The sequence below is a fragment of the Solanum tuberosum genome, unplaced genomic scaffold, assembly GCF_000226075.1.
Source record: "Solanum tuberosum cultivar DM 1-3 516 R44 unplaced genomic scaffold, SolTub_3.0 scf00158, whole genome shotgun sequence".
In the NCBI taxonomy this organism is placed as follows: Eukaryota; Viridiplantae; Streptophyta; class Magnoliopsida; order Solanales; family Solanaceae; genus Solanum; species Solanum tuberosum.
The window spans coordinates 578,732-600,715 of NW_006239083.1; the positions used below are offsets into that span (position 1 = coordinate 578,732).

Here is a 21,984-nt window from a genome sequence, read left to right on the forward strand (position 1 = left end):
CACACAAGCATACCAGAAACAAACTAAGTACAACTAAACTAAACCTAGCTGGACCCCCATAAGCCCAGAAGGTACACTCGTGCGCAAGTTTAAATAAAACCTGGACGGACCCCCATAAGCCCGACAGGTACACAAAATAGCTAAGTCTACTGAGAAAAAAGGAAATCGGGCTCCCAGCCCAAAGTAGCCAAGATAATCCATCAGACTCCACCCAGCAAGCAGTGCACTCCCAGCCTAGCCAGAAAGAGCGACCATAGGAGGCACCCAATTAAACAGTCCACTCCCAGCCCAGCTAGAAAGAGGGACCCGTGAGTGAGGTAGATATCGCGAGTCGTCCTACCAACAGTCAACTCTCAGCCCAGCTAAAAAGAGCGACCCGGGGACACCCAGCCAGCAGCACACTCCCAACCCAGCTAGAAAGAACGACCCCGGGGGTGATGGTATCTCCAATAGGGTCCAATCCAACAACAACCACCGTGAAACGTCGTCCACTCTAGGAAATCACAGAAAAGGCTATAAGCTTATACTATCTCAATCCCACACCTTTAGTGATGCACTAAACCTTCGAGAACGCATCAGAACTAGATGGAGAAGATACAGAAGTGCAGCAAGCAACGATATAACATACAAGAATACATTAGCATTTAGCACATAAGCATGCAACTCTACTAAACCGGTTAACATGATACTATACCCGAAATATGGTCAATCGATCATAACATGAGGTATCTAATCAAAGTAAGGTAGTAAACTGGTACCCACCCCCAATTCACTCTAATCGATATGCTTTTACACAATTAAGCTCAATCTAAAATAAAGGAAAGCCGTAGCCTACCTTAAGGCCGACCACGCGCGCTCCAAATCACTTTACCGGAGCTTTTCCTTCCCGAACGACCTTTGAACGTTGTCGCTCTATCAAATATAGGATCACAACGTTAGTACGGTCGTTTAGACACCAAAATCACAACAAACGGAGACGGGTCAATTTTGGAGTCAAAACGGAAATCGTGGGACCCACACCGAACTGTTCGAATTTGACTCCATCAAGAGACCCAAAACAGTACCCCGAACTTGTGTTCCAAAATAGAACACAATTCGAGGCTCAAAACGCAGCAAAATCCAGCATGCAAGAAAACCACACTTAAATCAACTTAAAAGAAGACATGCATCAGTCTAAACTCGAAATTTACAAGGATCTAATAGTGCCCAACACTCCTTGAATACTCCTCGACAACTCCCAACACGTGGGACTTCGAATCACCCAAAACCGAGCTAAAATGAGAGAGATAAGACCAAAACAAGAATGCCAAAAATAAAGGCTCGAAAAAGGTACATCAGTCAAGTTTATCGCGAAATTACCTCGAACTAAGCGCACCCGACAACTTCCAAACACTCTACAGCGAAGCCACCAAAAATACGAAGCTCCCGCACTTCAAATCGCTTAATTCGGATGAGAGATGAGAGAGAGATGAGGTTTTTAAGTTTGCAAAAGGGTTGCTGATAATCTGCATTTTATAGCAGATTTTTCTGCAATTTTTCCCAAAACATAAAAACTCCGACGGGACGAGATATACAACCATACCAAATTCGATATTCCGGACTCAATGGATCAGTCGAAATTTCCATACGAGGTCATCTTGACAAAAAGTGGGTCCCACACCCAAATGTCATTTTAAGTAAAAAACCACAAAATGGCTCGAAAAAATATCGGAAACCTCGGGACACAAAAAAAGGGTCAATCTAGACCAAACTCGACATTCCGGAGCTAACCTCGCTGACGGAATTCTCATTCGAGCGTGTTTACTCAAAATGTTGACTACAGTCAAACTTAGGCTTAAACTTAAAGTTAAAACGCCTAATCGCACCGACTCACACTGAAAACCTCGGGAGTCATGCCGATCATGCTACTAGCCTAAAATGACCTTTCCAGAGCTGATGGAATCGTCATAATTGGATTCCGATGTCATCTTCTAAAACCTTTGATCGAAAATGATCGTTCAAGGTTTATAAGCTCTAAAAACACTAAAACTCGCACAATAACCAAACGAATGACCAGGTGACCGAATTGTCAGTCCCAGCAAGTCATTTATGACTTGGGGTGATTACAGGAACGCTCTAAACGACACACAGAAGGCAAAACACAGAAATGACCAGGAGGGTCATTACATAACACTCCCTAACAAAGATTATCCGACTCAATCGTAGGTAGTGCTCCCTATATATAAAAAAATTATATCCAAAATTCAAAACTATAACCTCTAGTTAAAGGGAACAATTTCATTCACAATTTTTTTTATATTTTGGTTAGGCTCCACACAAGAATCACGCACGTGCGACTTAGCCTCTTCTTTTCCCTCTATCTAGTTCAACACTCAAATTATACGAAACACAACCCAAAAAGTCATATAAATGAATCACTTTCAAATTTTATGTTAAACCCGTGCCACAGAGAAGCACATGAAACTCAGATAAGCCAAATTTGTTTGTGCCACTAAATAGGCCACGTTACTTTATCATATGCCAGACACATGGTCTATCCTATGCAGTTGACATCCTATAGCAGCTAGGCCAAATTCAAAATACAAGTTCAACTACTAGCTGATTGAGCCATAAACGACCAGAAATTAAACTGACCAATCGTTGATGCATGTGCGTAACATATGTAGGCAACCTTCAAATCTAGCGTCAAATACCCACTCTGGCTCCATTAACGACTTGTTCACGTGCTTGTCTTATGCACATATTCTGCATAGCTTGCCAATTAGTTTCCATTCTCCGTAGCCATCAGCCTTTCCCAATTCATAGCCCACGAACTTGTTTTAGCTATGATCATGTTGCATTCATAGCCTTGCCTTACCTTGCTTTAAGTTGCCCAGCCCTTGTCATGCCTTAGTAAGGTCTTCTGATGTCATCTCGACATGTGCCCATGCCGAAAGTCTTACCTTAAATAAACTTGACCATAATCGAAGTCATTGTCGTTGAGTCATATCGAGCTATAGATTTAACACGATGGAGTCTAAAAAATTATCCAAGGACAAAAAAAGAATTTATTATACATAATCTTATTCTTTATCTCTACGAGATGCTATATATCATAATAAATTAAATTTTATTGATAATATAAAACAATTAGTATATTATATTAGAAATATAAGAAAACCTTTTTACTAGTCAAAGGAATCACCGTCGTCTTGCTTGAGTCCCCACCTCAAAATCATCGCTGAGAGTGAGAGATCCCTAAAAACACCAATTGCATTCTCTGTATCCCTAAATCTCTCTGTTTCCTCCCACACCCTAAAAATCCCTATTTTCCCGCTCCTTAAAACCCCTTTCAATCCCCTTTAATTTTAAACCCTAGATTCAATCAAATTTGCACGGAAGATCCCTAATTTTCTGCACAATTTCTACATTCATTCACTTTTTTTTTTGCCTTCTTGCTGTGCAGTTATGGTTGAGAATCAAAATGGAAGAAAGTAAAATGATGTTTGATAATTGCAGCAGAGGAAATGAGAGTTCCAGCAACAGCAAACCACCTAACCCTCTTGCTGGAGATCGCCGTTTAGTGGCTTCTGCCACCAAGAAGTCCCTTGTTCGACACCCCTCTTTGGTAAATTTCTCTTCTTTATCGGAAATGTTTTATTTTTTTTGGTTTTTTTCGCGTTTGATTTATTACTTTGCAAAATTACTAGTTAGCATGTACTTACCTTAGATCCGGTGTTTGAGAAAAACTTAATTTGTTACTATAAAAGATGAATTATTGAGTATTGGAATCGATACGGAGGATCGATACTAACTAGTTTGTCATTGATGTGTAGTTTGCTTATTTTGCTCTTTAATTGATAATTTGGGTTAGTTGTCTTAGTGCAGAAAGGAAACAAAATAAGTACTTCTCTATTGTTTTGTTTGTTACATATCTCAGTATGGTATGAATGTGTGTGCTTATAATCTATAATTACTTTTGATAAAGATAGCAACCAAAGTTAGGAAGGTTATCATATGTATTTTCTAAAGCAATAGAAGCTGTTCTGTTGTCTTATTGGGGAGATGTGTAGAAGCATTTGGTATTGGATAGGTCCAACCGGGTTTGATGGCTGTGCAAAATAAAATGTTGAAATTTACAGGGCACAAGTGTTTTTAATCCTTATCTCTCTGAGTATGTCCACACATCCATCTAAGCATCCTCATCTTGTCCGCCACTAATGTCACTCCCACCTTGTCCCGTATAGCTTGGTTCTTAATCATAGCTCTCCGAGTATGTCCACACATCCATCTAAGCCTGTTAATCTTTGAAACCTTCATCTGCTGAACATGTGCGTTCTTGACTGGCATCACTCAGCTTCATACAACAATGTTGGTCTAACCACCACTTTAAGCCTTGGCGATACTAAGTTGAGTAGCATCTACTAGGAGGATGTAATTTCTTGGTTTATTGCTGGATCCATATACTTTGTTTGTTTGCTTGATTTATTTATTAATTTTTTCTGGTCTCTTAATCTGGAAATTATGGTCTGTTACTTTGTACTTTTATCTTTCTTTGTATTTGTTGCTAGCCGAAGAACTTGAAACTCTCAGAATTTGTATGATCTTTGGTGATTTTGTATTTTTTTTATGTGTATTGAAGTTTTGAGTGGAGATTTACCAGGTGAGAACCAAGTTATCGGATGTTCCTCCTGAACCAAGAACAGCTACTGGTGATCATGCAACAGAGTACCTTCCCATACTTCGCTCAGGTGCTTGGGCTGACATTGGATCTCGGTCAAGCATGGAAGATGTTTATGTGTGTACCGACAATTTAATGAGCCACCATAGAACAACTAGTTCTACTGAAGGGACTCATGCCTTCTATGGGGTAACAACTTTCTCCGCTCTTGCACTTCATGAACTTGAGGCATGATATTAATTATTATTTAATTACATTACTTATAGAAAGAGTATTAGTTAATTACATATGGTGGCAACTGTAATTCCACATAGTTGGGAGTGAATTATGTTATAATTATTCAACATTGTGACAGGGAAGGCAATGCCTGATTGCTGCAGTTTCCCTGGTTCAATGAGCATTGTGCTACCTTTTTATTATTCTTATTTTAATTTCATATTCAGGACCTTTCTTTTCAGACGTATTTGGTACCTATATGTTGACTTGTTCTGTTTGTTTTGCGTTAGCATTACACAAGTATAAATATTCTAGTGCTACGTAAATAGCTCTAGATCCACTCTCTTCAAGTTCAGATAGTGAACTAACAAGAAAATTGAACTGTCAACCTGAGGCTCATAAGTCATAAAAATACAAATAGTTGAAAGGGAGGAAAGAAACACAAACAATGGGCACTTTGAAGTTTCAGAACAAAGTGCAGTTTCTAAATTCTTTGTACCAGTTTTTTTTTTTTCTTTTTTCGTTATAAATAGGTGGGATTGGCTGTAATTTTTCGTGGTACTTGGTTAGAATTGCTAGACGACAGGTAGCCCTTTCCACTCTACATGCTTTGGGAATGTCGGAACTGATGTGCCAGGAGGGAATGTATTGATGAAATACATAGATAGATATCTTTTCATTTTAAGTTTTTGATGTAATCTTCTTTCCATGGCTAGTTGGGCATATTGATAAAACTGAGGAAAGGGAATTTATAAGGCTTCCCCCCCCTTAAGTTTCCATTGCATGGCCACTTTGTATCCTCGTAGGGGGAGGGAGCTGGAATGTTTCTTCTCATACTCAAATATAATGATATCAGTAAAATCATTTCACTTCATAAAAGTAGTTTTATCATTAAAATCATTTCAAGCATGTACTGTTTGGTGTTTGAAAGATGAACAATCATTAACTAGTCATTATGCTGCCACCATCAAGACAGTACTGGAGCTGAATGGTGATAAAGAAGTTTCAAGCTGATTAGTGTGCTCACAGAGTTGCTTATTTACCCACTCTGTTTGTTTCATTTCATTATGTTTCCAACAATTGCCTGGAGTATTCTCTGAACTAATGTTTCTTTGGAGCTTGAAGTAACACCAAGAACTGTGATTACTTATGCATGGCTGAGGAAAGAAAAATTCAAATTTGGGATCTGTTTTAGACATCTCAAAATTTAATTTAGAGTGCAGACCTTTTTTGTGTTGCTTTTGTGCAATGAAACTGAAGAATATTGACTGTAAGATCAAGCTTGCTTACAGATTGAACGTCTTCTTGCTTTTGGGATGTTTGTGCTCGTGAGGAAGCATTTAAGACATTTTGCATATGCACAGATCTATTGTGGATATAGTTTAAAAAAATTGTTTGATGTATTAAAACTCAAACCTTTTTTTTTTCTTAATGCAAGGTTTTCGATGGACATGGAGGAAAACATGCAGCTGACTTTGCTTGCAACCATTTACCAAGGTTTATTGCTGAGGATGAAGACTTCCCAAGGCAGATTGATAGGGCAATTTCTTCTGCATTTTTGCAAACTGATACTGCTTTCGCAGAAGCCTGCCACGTGGATGCTGATCTTGCTTCCGGTACCACTGCTTTGGCAGCCCTTGTTATTGGAAGGTTCACTTGCTTTCAACTTTAATCATCTGTTGTTGGCTTAAAAATTCATTTGTTGCACCGTTGAGTTTCCATTTATTTTTCATTGTTTTTGAATGGGGGCAATGGGTTAAGCCAGGTTCAAGGTGGGCTTAAATTTGGAAGCAATTTGATACCATTAATTTTTAGGAATTCTGTGTCTTTTCAACTAGAACATATGCACTACATTTCTACTAGAATATTTGCACTTTTCTCATAGTTTTTCTGTTTTTGATCAGCGGATACTTGTTTTACTACTAAGTTCTAAGGTAATTGTTATGTCCAAGATATACAACATATAAGATCTTGCAGTTAAATTATTTGCTTGAGGCTCTCTATAGATGTCTTGTTGGAAACTTCGATAAATTCCTGTATATTTCACGCACCTACGTACCTCAATCCTGCCAGTTTGCTAAGTACAGTTACTCTACCGAGGGGCAACAACGGTTGGAACTTGTACTAATTCTCATGGCACTGGAACCTGCCAGTTTGCTAAGTACAGTTACTCTACCGAGAGGCAACAAAGGTTGGAACTTGTACTAATTCTTATGGCACTGGAACTTTGACTAAACACCCCTGTGGAAGCTCTCTCAGTTACTTTTCAGTAATATGTTATCTTGAGATGAGTTTATAGTGCCATCTGCATTCAATATTAGATTTCTCTGAGGGAGGTGTAATCTAATTTTCTCCAAAAGATGTATCTGTCACCATGTCCATGAGAACTGCGACTTTTTGTTCATTTGCCTGCAATATTGTCAATAATTTTTTTGGATTACACTGAACTACCCCCGCTACCCACATATGCTTTCTCAGCCTAGAGTGAGGGAATCACTTTAATATTTTGTCTTACTTTAGCTTTGATCTTTTGCATGGGAAGCAGTTCGCTGGTTGTGGCAAATGCAGGAGATTGTAGAGCTGTACTTTGTCGTCGTGGTAAAGCTATTGAGATGTCGAGAGATCACAAACCTGGTTGTTTTGGGGAGAAAGAGCGGATTGAAGCTTCTGGAGGATATGTGTATGATGGCTACCTGAATGGACAACTTAATGTGGCTCGTGCTTTAGGAGATTGGCACCTGGAAGGATTAAAATCTATTGATGGTGGTCCACTTAGTGGAGAACCTGAACTTATGAGCACCAGACTTACAGAAGAGGACGAGTTTCTCATAATAGGCTGTGATGGTATATGGGATGTCTTCATGAGCCAGAATGCTGTTGACTTTGCTCGTCGAAGGCTTCAGGAACACAATAATCCAGTGATGTGCAGCAAAGATCTTGTTGATGAGGCTCTGAAAAGAAAGAGCGGGGACAATTTATCTGTGGTTGTGGTGTGTTTTCAAAAGCAGCCACCTTCCAACTTGGTTGTCCCACGCGGAAGGGTGCATAGGAGCATTTCTGCAGAAGGCTTAAAAGAGTTGCAGGGCTTTTTGGATACCTTGAAAGATTAAGATAGTAAACCATGTCCTTTTTGTTTTATGATCTTTTAGTTTTCAGTTCTAGGAGTTAAAAGATCTCTCCTCCCCTCTTTTCGCTGTTCCTCCCTTCCCTTGTTGCTTCTCATTCTTGTAGTTTATGGTTAGATGATGGGAGAGATTGACCAACCAACTGTAACATATGCGGCGCTGTTGTCTGATTAACTAACATTTTCTTTGTTTTAGGTGATTCTGAACCTTCTTGATAAATTTTAACTTGAGATATCATTTCCATTAATTTTCTCATTGAAGTCTTGCTAGCATATTATCCAACTAATATGCAGGGTTGGCAGGTGCAAAATGGTCACTGTTTTCCAGACAGTTGATTATCTTGGTGTGTACTTTTTCTTTGGAGCTTCTCTCTGTTCTTTCTGTTGTGCGCTCCGTAGCTGCGTATTATACTCGGGCTTACTTGAGTCAACTTCTGCGTGAGATTTGTGCTTTTTTTTAGTTTATCATAATTTTTTGCATATAAATTGTATTTTTGTTTTATACTTGTCAGTGTAAGTATTCTCTTTTGGTTCTAAGAAAATACTAGGTTAATTGTGCTTCTCTCCAGAATCCGTTCAATGAAGGCTTCTTTAGTGCACCTACTCTACCATTTCAATCTAGAAAAAAATCCTAATCCGGTTAGTCTCTCTCTATCTATATATCTATCTCTCTCTCTCTCTCTCTCTCTCTATCTATCTCTCATGGAGTTAATTTCTCAGACGGTCACTTTTCTGTTATAAAACAAAGTTGAGTGACTTTCTGATATAAAAGTTGTTAGTTGAGTGAACGTCTGAGAAATGAACTTGTCTCTTCTTCCATACTAATAATCTTCCATCTTTGTTTGATAAAGCAGGGGTTAGAAATTTATCTCCAAAGCAATGAGATTCCAGATTGTTGCAGCAATCGAGTAACATATTCGTCTATCTGCTTTACTATGCCCACACATAATGAGTATAAATTCTTAGGAATGATTGTCTGGTGTGTTCGAAAGTTTGTCAAAGTACCAACTTCTAGAGGTGTCCATCTGCGTGGATTGAGCTTTAATATTGTTGGAAGAATGCCTTCAAAATGTTACCATTGGCGATATGATTATGAAATATATGCTAGTCGCGCAGAACTATCATGTGTACTTTACTGATCTTACTTACAAGAACCATTTTATGGACGGATTATGGAAGGTGGAGATAAGATGTAAATCGCGGAGTTTGGTGAAGAAAGTACAGTAAAGAAGATAGGGATCCATCTGTTATATTTAGATGAACATGGTAACGTTACATCTTTGCCAGCAATCATTGATCATTCTCATTCAACGACATAGACTCAGTAGAGTAGTATCCAAAAGGCATAATACACAAAACATACATTCAAACTAGGCCTCAATTGACAAGTAAACACTTGACTTTGAGAGTACATGTCTAGACACCTCAACTTGATTTCAACAGACAACTAAACACTCCTCACTGTGTCTTGTGGACACCTGATGTTGACGTGACACATAAATTTTGAAGATGTCTAGATGATCCGTTTTACAAGTTGGAGTACTCAACTAACATAGAGGAGATGACTTGAGGTGTATTATTGTGCATAGTCAAAGTTGGAGTGTTTACTTGCCAACTTAGACCAACTTTGAGTATATGTTTATGTATTACCAAAAAAAAGTGTTTTTAGCAACAAAAAAAAAACAATCGCTTAAACATTTACCAGCCATTAAACTTTTAATGACAATTATTTTGTGGCAAGCATAGTTGCTAAAATATTCATACACTAGAAAGAATCTTTACTGTTAAACAATACAACTTGTACATCAGAATAGTAAATTAGTATTGCAACTTGATCTATTGTTTCTTTTAATATACAATTTAAGATGTTATAACCAGAAGGTCTCTGCAACACTACTAAAGAGGACTGTCTACATCGGTACGAAATAATGTGCTTGCCTTTACAAAAAGAACACAATGCCATGTTCTTTATATCTAAGCTGGAAGTTGATTAGTCTGAGTAGTGTTAATGTTAAGATAAGTGACACTTGAACTATGTCCTCCTTTGCCAATGTAAGATAGGTCGTCGTTTTTGGTTCCATAACATGGATCATCCCAAACCTGGTTTTTATGAATGTGAAACTCTGGGGCGGCTTAAGCATAGTAGTGGTTTAAAGTCAAAACCAAATGAAGCCCTTATGACAAGTTTCTTCTAATAATTCTTTCATTTTCTATGAAAACTTTATTTTTTATACAAATAGTATTCCATATTATTTTTAAAAAATAAATTATAATCTATCATTGTTAAGAAATGAGGTTCTCAAATTTGGAGGCTTAAACATGGATCATCTCAATCCTGACTTCATGAACGTAAAACTCCGTTCACTAAGTACCTTGAATATTGTCCTTTTTTCCTACGATTTGAGTACGAAAGACACAGTATACATCCATGAAGATGTAATGTTCATGAAAATATAACCAACAATGAAATTGAAATTTATAATAATGTTTAGGTTCGATTCATTGTCACAAAAGAATGATGGATATAGAGTATTGGCTATTCATTAATTTAAATTAAAATTCTAAATTTGTTTTTAAGGCTTTAAGCGGCAATATAAACACACCCGAAGCGAGGCGCCCAAAGTTCCAGATGATTGCAATTGGCGGGTATACAGTGCTTCTTCCTCTGCATACTGCAACTTCAATGGAAATCGAAATCTCCTCTGTGAAAATGCTCTATAAACATGTGAGTTTTTTTTCCCCCAAACATAGCCACTATGCATTTCTAATCCAATTTGAACTTCACTTTCACTCTTCTTCTACTTTTGCAGCTCATTTTCTGCGCCGTTCAACGATGCCGCATGTCCGATGATCTTTGCAGATTATCCGTGAAATTGACCTCGTTTTCTCGATTTGCACTCCCGCTCGTTGGAATATCAGGCAACTTCTCTCTCTATATATATGAGTGTGTGTTTATGGTAACCGCAGTTCCGACTCTTCCTTCAGAAATTCGTATCTGTTGTCTCAATATAATGCCGTAATTCTGTATATTTATGTCTATGATGGTATAAGAAGATGCGTCATCTGAGAGTGATTCAATTTGGAAGACGCATTGATTAGTTTTTCTGGATTTATGAAAATCACATTTGCGAGTAATTTTTCTTTCTTTCTGATCCGAGACTTTTTTATGCTTGTAATAGGGAAATGAAATTGCATTTAAGAAACAAAATACAGAGTTGTACTTTGAAGTTCGAACTGCAGTTTGATATATTGTGTTAATACAGTTAGCAGAAAGAATCTATGATGATGAATCATTAAATTTTCTCACCAACAGTTTCTGATACTGGTGTTGGGAGCAAACCGGAGGATTACCAATATCTGAAATACCGAAACGACCCTACTCTGGCTAATCAATGGGGTAAGCAATTGGCAATTACATGCTTGTTATATTTTGACTCTATTTTCCCAAGTTATATTTCTCAGAGTCATACCGGATGCGCACATAGCTTTGGTTTAAGGTTCAGTAGACACAGAGCTCTCATCTAAACATATCTGTGTGTGTACATATGAAGGAAACAAGACCTCACACTAAAAAAAATTTGATCAACATTTTAAGATATATTTTTTCACCTCATTGATATGTGAAGAATTGCAACTTATAGTAATTTTCGTATTGTTTTGGGATATTTAAATTTTAATTCTAAAATATTGATTTAATCTAATCCAATATAGCTTCGAAGATTAGTCAAATTGACTATCAAAAAGTGAAAAGTGACATATATTTTGGGACAAGAGGAGTAATGATCTATTCTCGTGTTTAGGCACAACGCCGAGACAATTGTGCATGTGGTTCCTAGATGGTGCATTCCCATAATCCATGACCAGAATTTATTCTGACCAACTAAAATTCTGATTAAATTACTAGAAAACGTCACCGTCTACTCCATCCCTTGGAGTGAAGCATAATTTGATGCACAACTTGAGATACTTGGAAGTTGGAACATTGTTCTTTAGATTTGAGCTAACAGATTAGGGAGCTGAAAAAGAGGAGTATATTGTGAGGTGAGATGAAAGAGAAAGAAATATGGTGATTCTAGGGGAAAAGTAACAGAATATTCATCAAGTGTACAGGTTGCATAAATGCCTTTGTTTTACTCCCATGGCTGCCGTACAAGAAAAAATAGAAAACAACATAAAGAGAGGAAAAGTAAGTAACTAACATAAGAATTCAATTTTTAATTATCTCACGGCATTTCACAGGTATTGCAACTCAAAATTATGTGTCTCGGCCTTTAATGTCGTCCTGCTTGGAAGATACAATTGAAAAGTCTTCCATAACTTTTTTTCTACCACCTGTGAGTGTGCTGATGATATAGTATAATTACATTGCAGATGGGATGATTTCTCTTGCAACTACAAGTAAGTCTTACCCTTCTTGGTGAATAATTCTTTTGCCTAGTCAGATTTATTGTTAGGATAAAAATTGAGAAATTTTGAAAATAGTAATATTTTTGTGATGTATGATTGAAGTTGTATCAATAAAGTACTGTAACTACTTCAACTTTAGAGGATGAACTTCTTGCTTGCCTTCTGCTCCTCTGAACTTTGCTACTTTAGTTTTCTAAAACTCTTGTGAGCTGAGATGTGTTTGTTTTTTCCATTAGTCTATGCTTTGGTGGCAGTTTATGCATGACATAATCTGCACGTGTTACTTTAGCTAGTCCTGTTCTTTCCTTTGTCCTTTGAGGGATTTGATAATGATCTTAAGATTAGAGGCAGCTTTCTAAAGCTGGAGATACTTAGAGGTTAAACTAACTCCACAACATTTTGGTTTTGCTATTCGAACAGTCTCAGAACCTTGAAACGCTTAAATCGAAAAGAGGCATTACCAATAAAGCAACTCTACATTTTCTTATGGTAAATTACAATAACAACTACATACCCAGTGTAATCTCATATGTGGAGTCTAGGGAGGGTAGAGTGTAATCCCACAAGTAAGGTTTGGGGAGTATAGAGTGTACACGGATCTTACTCCTACCTCGGGGAGGTAGAGAGGCTGTTTCTTAGAGACCCTCGGATCAAATACAACAAATCAAACTAATTATGTAAAAGGCAGTGGAGAAAACAGGTCAATTAATAAGAGAAGTAGTACATACTGTCCAAAGAAAGAACAGTTCCAATAACGAAATAATGCGGTAACTGAAATACAAAAAAAATATATGATAGCAACTATCAAAAGCAAGAACAAAAACATGTATAAGACTACTACTACGACATACATGGTGCTTCCAGACTCCCGCCAAGCCTAATCCCGCTGAAAAGTGAGACAAAACTCAACTACCTACTAACCTTCTACCCTAATCCACGATCTCCATATCCTCGTGTCATCGATGAGCTGAAGTTGCACCATGTCCTGTCTAATCACCTCTACCCAATACTTCTTCGGTCTACCTCTACCTTTCGTCATACCCACTATATACAACCTCTCACACCTCCTTATTGGGGCATCTGCACCTCTCCTCTTCAATGCCCAAACCATCTCAGGCCTCGCTTCCCTCATCTTGTCCACCACGGAGGCCACTCCCACTCTGTCCCGGATAACTTCATTTATAATCTTATCTCTCCTAGAATGCCTACACATCCATCTCAACATCCTCATTTTTGTAACTTGTATCTTGTGAACATGGTAAATTGGGATCAACTGTTTACTCAAAACGTCTCATCGCTAACTCTTCTCTGAATCCTGGCTAATCATTCCTTGAATGATACAGTTCCTTAACCATTAAATTTTAATGACAGAATACATGTTCATCTGTAGCATCTTTAGAAAGGTTGTCCCCACTAAAAAGCAGAATTGATGCAGTTTGACAGTTAATCGAACTTTATGCTGTTATCCAACTTAACAAATTCCAATCAAGCTCACACAACTTGTCTTTTAGCTTAGGGTGATCATTATCTACTAGTAATAAATTGCTTTGGAAGAATGGTTTCTGGATATAATTATCTTTCATAATGACAGGTTTATAGAAGTTTTACATATATAACATATTTCTTACCTTTGACAATTACATAACGTTGGAAGTACTCCTATATCTCATAGGATTGAGAACATTTGGTAGTTTAAACTGAGGGATGAAAGTTGCAGGCATATCTGATAGCGAGATATACAATTTAAACGTAAATCTGAAAGATTCTAATTCTGCTGGGAGATTGACAAAGCTACCCTCAACTGCAAAGAATGGTGCCAAATTCAGGTATGCCATTTTCAGGGGCTCCATCCATGTGATGCTACACTTAAATTAGTTTTCTCTTGACCATACCCATCTAGTCTTTTCCCTCCTTTCTATGCTTCTGTCTTTCCACACATGGCTAATTAGCTATACCTTGCAGTGGGACTGAAGTATCAATATCAATATCCAAGACCCTTGATGACTTATTGGCAGAGATTACTTGCTTTCTTCAAAAGGTTCATTTTTCATGTCTATCAGCTGATTCTAGCTATGATTTCCTAAATTATATGAAAAATTCTCTAACTACAGTTTTTCATTGCTGTTTACGCAGATGATCCTTCTGAAGATTCCGGTTAGTTCATTACTTTTCTTGAAATGCTTTATATTTAAATCAAATGCAACTATCTTCTCTATAGACCCCTCTTATAAATGATAGCTACTAACTGTTCAGACAGCTCAAGGCGTTCAGTGTGGACCTACTAAATGCAAGTGTATATATTTTGGATGAGTTCACCATGTCAAAAATATTTCGGTTGTTATCAGATTCACATTAAGATTCGAAAGTTTTAAGCTTCTATATGTCATTAACCTACTTCTTTGGCCTTATTATATTTAAAAAGTTGTCTTTTTCCATATCCTGTTTTCTAGTAAATAGCTAGGAGCCTAGGACCACTACCTCTCTGTGGCTGATAGTTTGTTTCTCTTCTTACAGAAAGTTGTAATGGAACTCTTAGTATGTGGTGATGATCCTTTAAGTTCACAGATTGAAAGTCGTATTCTGGCAATTGAGGGCAGCTCTGCATATTCTCCTGTTGAAAGCATAGAATGCTTGAAAGTGGGACTCAAGGATTATATTCGTAAGCACCAAACTTGCTTCTCAATTGGGTGAGTACTAGAAAGGTGCTAGGTTTTTGGTTAATGAATGATGGATGCATTCCATCCTCTAGTTTTTGTTGAAGGGTGGATAATGTGTTAATAGGTCTTACTTACACATGTTGAAATCATAATTCTTAGGTGCTAACATAAAAAGATAACAAAGAGTACTGAGCAATGCTATTTCTTGTTTCTTCATTGTACACTTTGACATAGTTTCCCTGAACTTTGTCATTTCCTTGTTTTACATGGACTATTTCATCTACTAACTTTAAGTTAGCCTTTCATTCTGCAATTTTCCCATTAAAAAGTGTAACATTTGCAGTTCTTCGCTCTTTCTTGTGTGGTTTTGTCTGTATGTCTGACCGTACATTAAGGTACTTCAGTGTGATGTAAAGTAGTGCATTATTGTTCTGAAATATACAATTTGTAGATTTTACCTTCTTAAAATACTGGTGACAAATAGTTAGATTGAGTGAAGATGGGAAAAAGAAGCTTGGGATGCACTGGACCAGGTGAGAGAAAATCAGGATCAAACATGAAAGGGAATGCTAGAACTCCCACCATAGAAGCAGACTGAAGGAGGAGCAGAGGCAAGACAATTGATCACATGTAGCATGCAGGAAGTAGTACTTAAGTTTCTTAAAATCTGGTTGACAGCTCAATTGACTCCTTCTCTGTTTTGATGTAGGAGGATTTAAGTTTGCTAACGTAATTTAGTTAAGATCTATTTGTGGTGCTAAACTAGAAATTACAACGGCTCATATGGTATATGTAAAATTGCAACATCTCATATAGGATCTTTGGTGATGTAACTGTTGTGCAGAATCAAAAACAAAACAAAAAAATCAATGTGCAGTGCATTGAAACAAGCTTGTACATAAAGTTGTAGTTTCTTATTTCAGGGAAAACCTGAAGGTTGGAACTGGGGTTGCTAACTCTTCAGGTAGTTCTCAGGGAAATAGCCAGGTGGTGGAAGCTGTTGTGATTATCAATGAGATGTCAGAACTAGTCCCTTCTTCCAGCATCAGGGAACAAGACATGAAAACAGAGGTTTGCTTTGGATTATTAATTGAAGAAAACTCTTAAAAGCGTAAAAAAAGTTTGCATTCCAATATGTGCTTTATTAATTATGTTGTGACCAAATGTTAGATAATTGCTCACTGTATAGATGCCATGTTGCATAATCTTTCCCACCATCTATTAACTTGTGTTTTGAGTTCATTTGTTGTCCTAGAATGCGTGGATTGTGAAAACTAATGATAATATCACAGATATGCATTATTTATGTCTTTGGGATTTCAACTTTCAGGGGTCTTTTATCACACTATGAATCTCTTGTTTTCATATAAGCATGGAGCACAAGGTGAAGAACCTCGTGCACTTTATGGTGTGTGGAGGCTAAGATTTATGCAACTTCCCTTACATCATGGTGTAGATATATATGCAAGTAATAACTGAAAAATATTTTTGAACTTTTGAGGGCCAGCAAGTGGACCTCTTTCTTTATGGCCATCTTGATGACATTGGATTGGATAGGTTACATTACACATACAACAACTGTCTCAATCCCAAGCAAGTTGGGGTTGGCAATATAATCCTCACTGACCATGTGGCTCCATTTATGTTCATAAATAGATTACATATCAGGAAACAAAATTCTATGTGGAAAGTGTGATTTTCATATTGTAAAATAACCTATTTTCTAAAATCTAGAGTATCCCCAGTGTACACCAAACAGGATACATTAATTATCCGATCTTATCTACTGTGGACAAATATGGTCTCTGGTATTGAGTCTAATTAAATATTGCTTATTAAACTTCGAGGATATCAAAAGCTTTTGCTTAGTGAACTATACAAGTTATCGGTTGGCTGTCCCAGCCATTTCTAGTCCTTACAGTTGTTTCCAAAAGTATACGAAGGAGGGGGACTTAATATCTAACCTCCAAAGTAAATGAAACACAAGTGAGGACACAAAGGAAGGTTTTGGGGAAATCCCACTTATCAGCTAAGCTCACAAAAAAGGTGCGATGAACATATGAGGATTCCAATATGAATCCTCACTTACTCACTAAACATGGCCAATTCCTTTCTTCTGTGTCTTGATTCTAAAGTTAGCAAAGCCAGCTTTATCCATGATATAAACTCCTCTCACTGCTTGAGGGAGCTCATTAGCAGATATAGAAATTCTGTAAGATTGTTTGATAGCTCCAAACTTAGCTAGCCCATCTTCCATAGCATTGAGTTCCCCTTCCGTTCATGCTTGTCAAATATTCTGGATATCAAGTCAGTCAGCTTTGATGGTTCACTGATGCCATTGATCATATCCACTACTATTTTAGAGTCCATTTTTCTGTAGCACATTAGTAATTCCATTATCTGGAAACCCCTGCAAGCCAGTGCTAGCTGCAATAGCCTTGGCAACATTACTAGAACTTAAAGGAAGAAGCTCTGAGAAGGCCATGACAATTTTTCCCTGATGACCTTTTAGAACCCCCTCTTCTCCAGCTAGTTTCCCTTCTAACATTGAACTGCCATCAGTGTTGAGTTTGACATAATTTTGAGTAGGCTTGTTCCAGTTTTTTTTTTTCAATCAAAGGGTTACTTATATTATAATATTAAAGATTGACAGTAGTAACAGGTTCTTCGCCCGTTGCCAAGGACGGATCGTTGTTAATAGTTTGGGTCACATCCCGACCCTGAATAATACAAATTGAGGGCTTGTTCCAGTTGACAGTAATACAAGTGAGCTTTGGCTTAAGTTATCCACTAATCACAAACCTCCCTCCTGTTGGAGTTTAAGTTAATCAACCCAAGATCTTTTTTTTTTTTTGAGAAAGGTAACTTAACCCAAGATCTTTGAAATAGCAATGTTCAGATTAACAAAATATTTAAGCAATTTTTTAAAAATTAAGTTCCATGTATCTGTTGATGAGGTTCTGTTGAAGTTTTTTAAAATCATCTCTAAGCATTACTTGCTCGTCTTCTTTCAGTTAAGCCAGTATCTCGCACGCCTTTCAGTGTTGTAGTTTGTTTGTGTTTCTTTAATTTGTATTAATGATCTTCTATGCCTGATTTCAGATCTTATATTTCAAAGACTTTGTACCTTGTTCTATTGCTCAGTCATCCCTCGATGCATTGACAAGCATCAACTGGAAAAGCTATGGGTTGGCTCTGCAGAGTGTTGCAGATCATGATGATAGTGTAATGCTGGAATGGGAGAACCTGCCACCAGATTTCCAAATTTATATTGCCATCCATTGTTACCATAGACAATATCCATCATAATATAATACATATCCATGAGAATTGACATGGTCATACACTCTTAGCATTAACTTCAAACAATGAGAATTGTCTTTTGCTTAACTTGTTGACAAGGTGAAACAGTGGGTTGCAGAAAACAGTTTTCCTGATCGAAATCTAGCTAGAAAAGCTATCAAGTGTGCTTTGGATGACTTGAAAGAAAATAATCAAGGGGTTCTCCTAAGTACACGTGCACTTAAGGTAATTTTCTCACTCTTCTCTGCATTCTTTCTGGTCATTGGATTTTCTAGTTCCTGGTATTGGCTTGGTATGTACAAAATACCTCCCATTGTTTGATCTATTCTGCATTCTTATACGTCCATACCCAAACATGAAGCAGAAAAAGTAGTTTGTTTTTTCTTCTTTTGATACGGATTTTTAAAGAGTGGTTGCTAAGCAGACAGTATTCAGTAATTCCAGCTGGTTAGGTAGTTCACATACAGAAACTAGGCATGATGTGGACTTAACATTCTTTAAACACCATCTGAAGTTCTATATGACTAGTGCTGATTGAATCTGAACAAGGGATAACAATTATTCAAACATAAATTAGAGCAGTGATTGGCAAGAAATCTTTTCTCATTGCCTCATTGGGGATGAAAGCTTCCTAGAAAAATTTCTCCTTTTTACTGGGAGTGGCTTTTAAAGCATCATCTATTTAGCACTGCTGTTCCAGCTTGTCAGATATAGCATTTTTATTAGCTGGAAGTGCATATGCTTTCATATGTTTCTGCAGAGTCCTTTTAAATTCAGTACCCATATCCATGGTCAGGAGCGTACATAGTATGACAGTAGCTAATGTATCTGCAACCTCTATCCCAGACATTATCTATATATTTGATTAGTTTGTATCTCTATGTGTGTATCTACAACTTAGCTATAGGTGCAATAGGATTCCACATGAACCAATTTAAAATCTCGATACACCTTCTAGCTGATTATGATCTTCTTTGAGCTTGAAATAGCCAAAATTTCAGTTTTCCTTCGCATACATAGCTAAAGTTCTAAAACAATTTCTCCCTCAGACATGTGATTATGCACCTGACCTTGCAAAAACGCTTGCTCGCCTGATCTTATCCTCCAATGACTTGAACTTCCAAGAAGAATGTTGTTCTCTTCTCGGGGTACAGTCTCAAGAGGGTAACACGGATAATGTTGGAAATTGCATCAGGGAGAAGATAATTTCAGTCATCAGATTAAATGATCGTAACTCCTATAAGCATAAAGAAGCCCCAACCTTCCTATTTGAAGATGATTGTTTCCAGAAAGAGGATTTCATGGACGAGGAATATCAAGAAGGTGAAGAAGCTTACAACTCTTTGGATCTGTAGAAGGTTAGGAGCATTATTAGATGTCCAATTATTAATTTCTTCTCTTATTATGTTTATAGTTTACCTCACAATCAAACTATTCTAGTTACTTCTGCTTGGCTTTATTATTGCTATGGAAAAGGGTAAATGGATTTATCATTCTGGGGGCAAACAATATGTATGGACTTCATGGTCCAAAGTAGATAAACTGATACTCAACCATTTCTACAACGTTGTGGTGAAAAAGAGAATATATATATATATATATATACTTCAAAATTTCATTTTCTCAGTTTTTTCCATGTTACTGAAATATCTAAGGATTCATTTGGTCATAGATTTTGGAAGTATCTTGTAGAATTATTATCTTTTGTCAAATATCAGTTCAACATAGAAAATCATCTAGTTTTTGGGAGATTAGTTTTCAAATCTCAAAAGTTACTTCAAACTTGTTTTTTCCCTAAAATCTTACATTATATGAAAGTGCCCCATTGATTACTTCAGATTTATTTTGCTAGATTTGTATAATTTTTTCTTTAGAATTATTGTTTGTAATAATAATAACTAAGGTCATTAATAAATATTCTGTATAATTTGGAATTAATATGTTTGTTTGAAGAGAAAGAATCCTTTTCATTTCTGTCTTTCGACTAATATCTCATTACTAACTCAGCCTTGCTGCTTTGAAAATTTTCACGTATAATATTAGCCTAGATAAATTCGTTTCCTTGAAGTACTTGAGATATAGGTAAGTTTATTTATTACTTCTTCCGTTCATGGTTACTTATTCATTTTGGTGCATGTTCTTTAAGATATAATTATTAATGTGAGTATTTTATCACAATACTCGTATAACTTGGTGTATAGTCTTTGGTCTTCAGAAATAATTTGAAAACAAATAATTAATATTACATATTCTTGAAATACTGGACAAAGAAAAATGAATGGAGAAATTATTTCCTTGCTTAGCCCATGGGCCGGCCCAACCCAACTTGTTATTGGGCTAGGGTTGGGATGAAAATTTTCAAGCCCATTTAAAACTAGGGCTTAGAAACCCGACCCATATAAGCTTTTGACCCTTGAGGCTTGATCGAGGCCGAGCCGGGGTCGGCCCATGGGCTAAAACTATTTATTTAAGGATAACTTATAAAAATCTCTCTAGTGTATGAGTTAATTACTTAAAGGCACACTATATTGTAATTTTAGGAATCTTATCAGATTTTAGTACGTCCAAATACACGTATCTCAGAATACATGGACTCAAAATTAGGTTAATTTATTCTAGATACACTATCTAGCTATGTGAATTCGCATGTATCTAGGATACTTAGACAAATTCCGCTCCCTCGCCTCTCTATACATGTATCTCGTGTATCTAGTATCTTAGTTACATGTTAATCACACTAGATTTTTTGCTAATGTTATTGAAACAACACCATTGTTTGCCATGTTTGATTTGAAAAAATGTTTTCGAGTTTTAAGTTTGGAAAGAAAAAAAAGGGCTAGCCCACCCCAACCCGCAACCCTTCTAGGGTTGGGTTGGGTTCGGCATTTTCAGGCCCTTTCAAATGAAGGGTCGTCCCACCCTAGCCCATCAAATTCCCTGGGTCGTGAGGCTATGGTCGGGTGGGGTTGGGTTGACCCTTTTTGATAACTTTAGAAATTAATGAAAGAATACATTCAAAAATTTAGCAAAGTTTTCTTGGTATAAATTTCCGAAAGTGTAAAGACACGCAATGAAAGAGTCAAATCGAATATGAATGGGTGTCGAGTTGATATCGAGAGTAGGGTCTTATATGTCAATGTAAACACACTTGTGTTTTACAACTCTTTTCCCCCTAAAATGTAGCCCAAAAATATTTCCCTTAAATAGGTAGTTAGCTTTCAACAAATTAACCAAACAAGGGCCAACTAAAGAGATAAACATATATTCTCCTTGCTGGATGATAAGATTTGTTGCTTTCACGATATGGGAATCTACATGTATAAACAAACAAGATTAAAAAGTTTCTCCACTGATAAATTAAGAATTTTATTTCAACTCCTTTTGCTCGATTTTATTAGTTAGACTTGCAATCAGTCGATAAAGTTAATTTGAGAAATTCCAATATCGAATTACCATGTTTGCTTAAAGTGGCTACAAATAGGGGTGTACATAGTCGGGTTGGTTTGGGTTTTTCAAATATCAAATCAAATCATTTGTGTCGGATTTTTAAATCTATAAATCAAACCAAACCAATAAAACTCAGGTTTTTCAACCTCGGATTTTTTTCGGGTTTTCCC

The 21,984-nt window shown here is 36.9% G+C and overlaps 2 protein-coding genes across 3 annotated transcripts; both read left to right on the forward strand.

Moving 5' to 3' along the window:
- Window positions 1-3,176: 3,176 nt before the first annotated feature.
- Window positions 3,177-8,261, forward strand: LOC102602181 (probable protein phosphatase 2C 57). The gene is made up of 4 exons (XM_006353586.2): window positions 3,177-3,607; window positions 4,643-4,849; window positions 6,315-6,526; window positions 7,422-8,261. The coding sequence occupies exons 1-4, from the start codon at window positions 3,464-3,466 to the stop codon at window positions 7,984-7,986; spliced, it is 1,128 nt and encodes a 375-aa protein (XP_006353648.1). The 5' UTR covers window positions 3,177-3,463; the 3' UTR covers window positions 7,987-8,261.
- A 2,324-nt stretch (window positions 8,262-10,585) lies between these two features.
- Window positions 10,586-19,944, forward strand: LOC102594585 (uncharacterized). Of its 2 annotated transcripts, none has more exons than XM_015311421.1 (12): window positions 10,586-10,725; window positions 10,811-10,919; window positions 11,314-11,397; window positions 12,372-12,398; window positions 14,125-14,233; window positions 14,370-14,445; window positions 14,541-14,561; window positions 14,922-15,094; window positions 15,988-16,135; window positions 18,167-18,360; window positions 18,466-18,592; window positions 19,563-19,675. In XM_015311421.1, the coding sequence occupies exons 1-12, from the start codon at window positions 10,630-10,632 to the stop codon at window positions 19,593-19,595; spliced, it is 1,197 nt and encodes a 398-aa protein (XP_015166907.1). In that variant the 5' UTR covers window positions 10,586-10,629; the 3' UTR covers window positions 19,596-19,675. The 2 variants fall into 2 exon arrangements, with proteins under 2 accessions (XP_015166907.1, XP_015166906.1); XM_015311420.1 differs by having other exon boundaries at window positions 10,587-10,725; window positions 19,417-19,944.
- The last annotated feature ends 2,040 nt before the right edge of the window (window positions 19,945-21,984 follow it).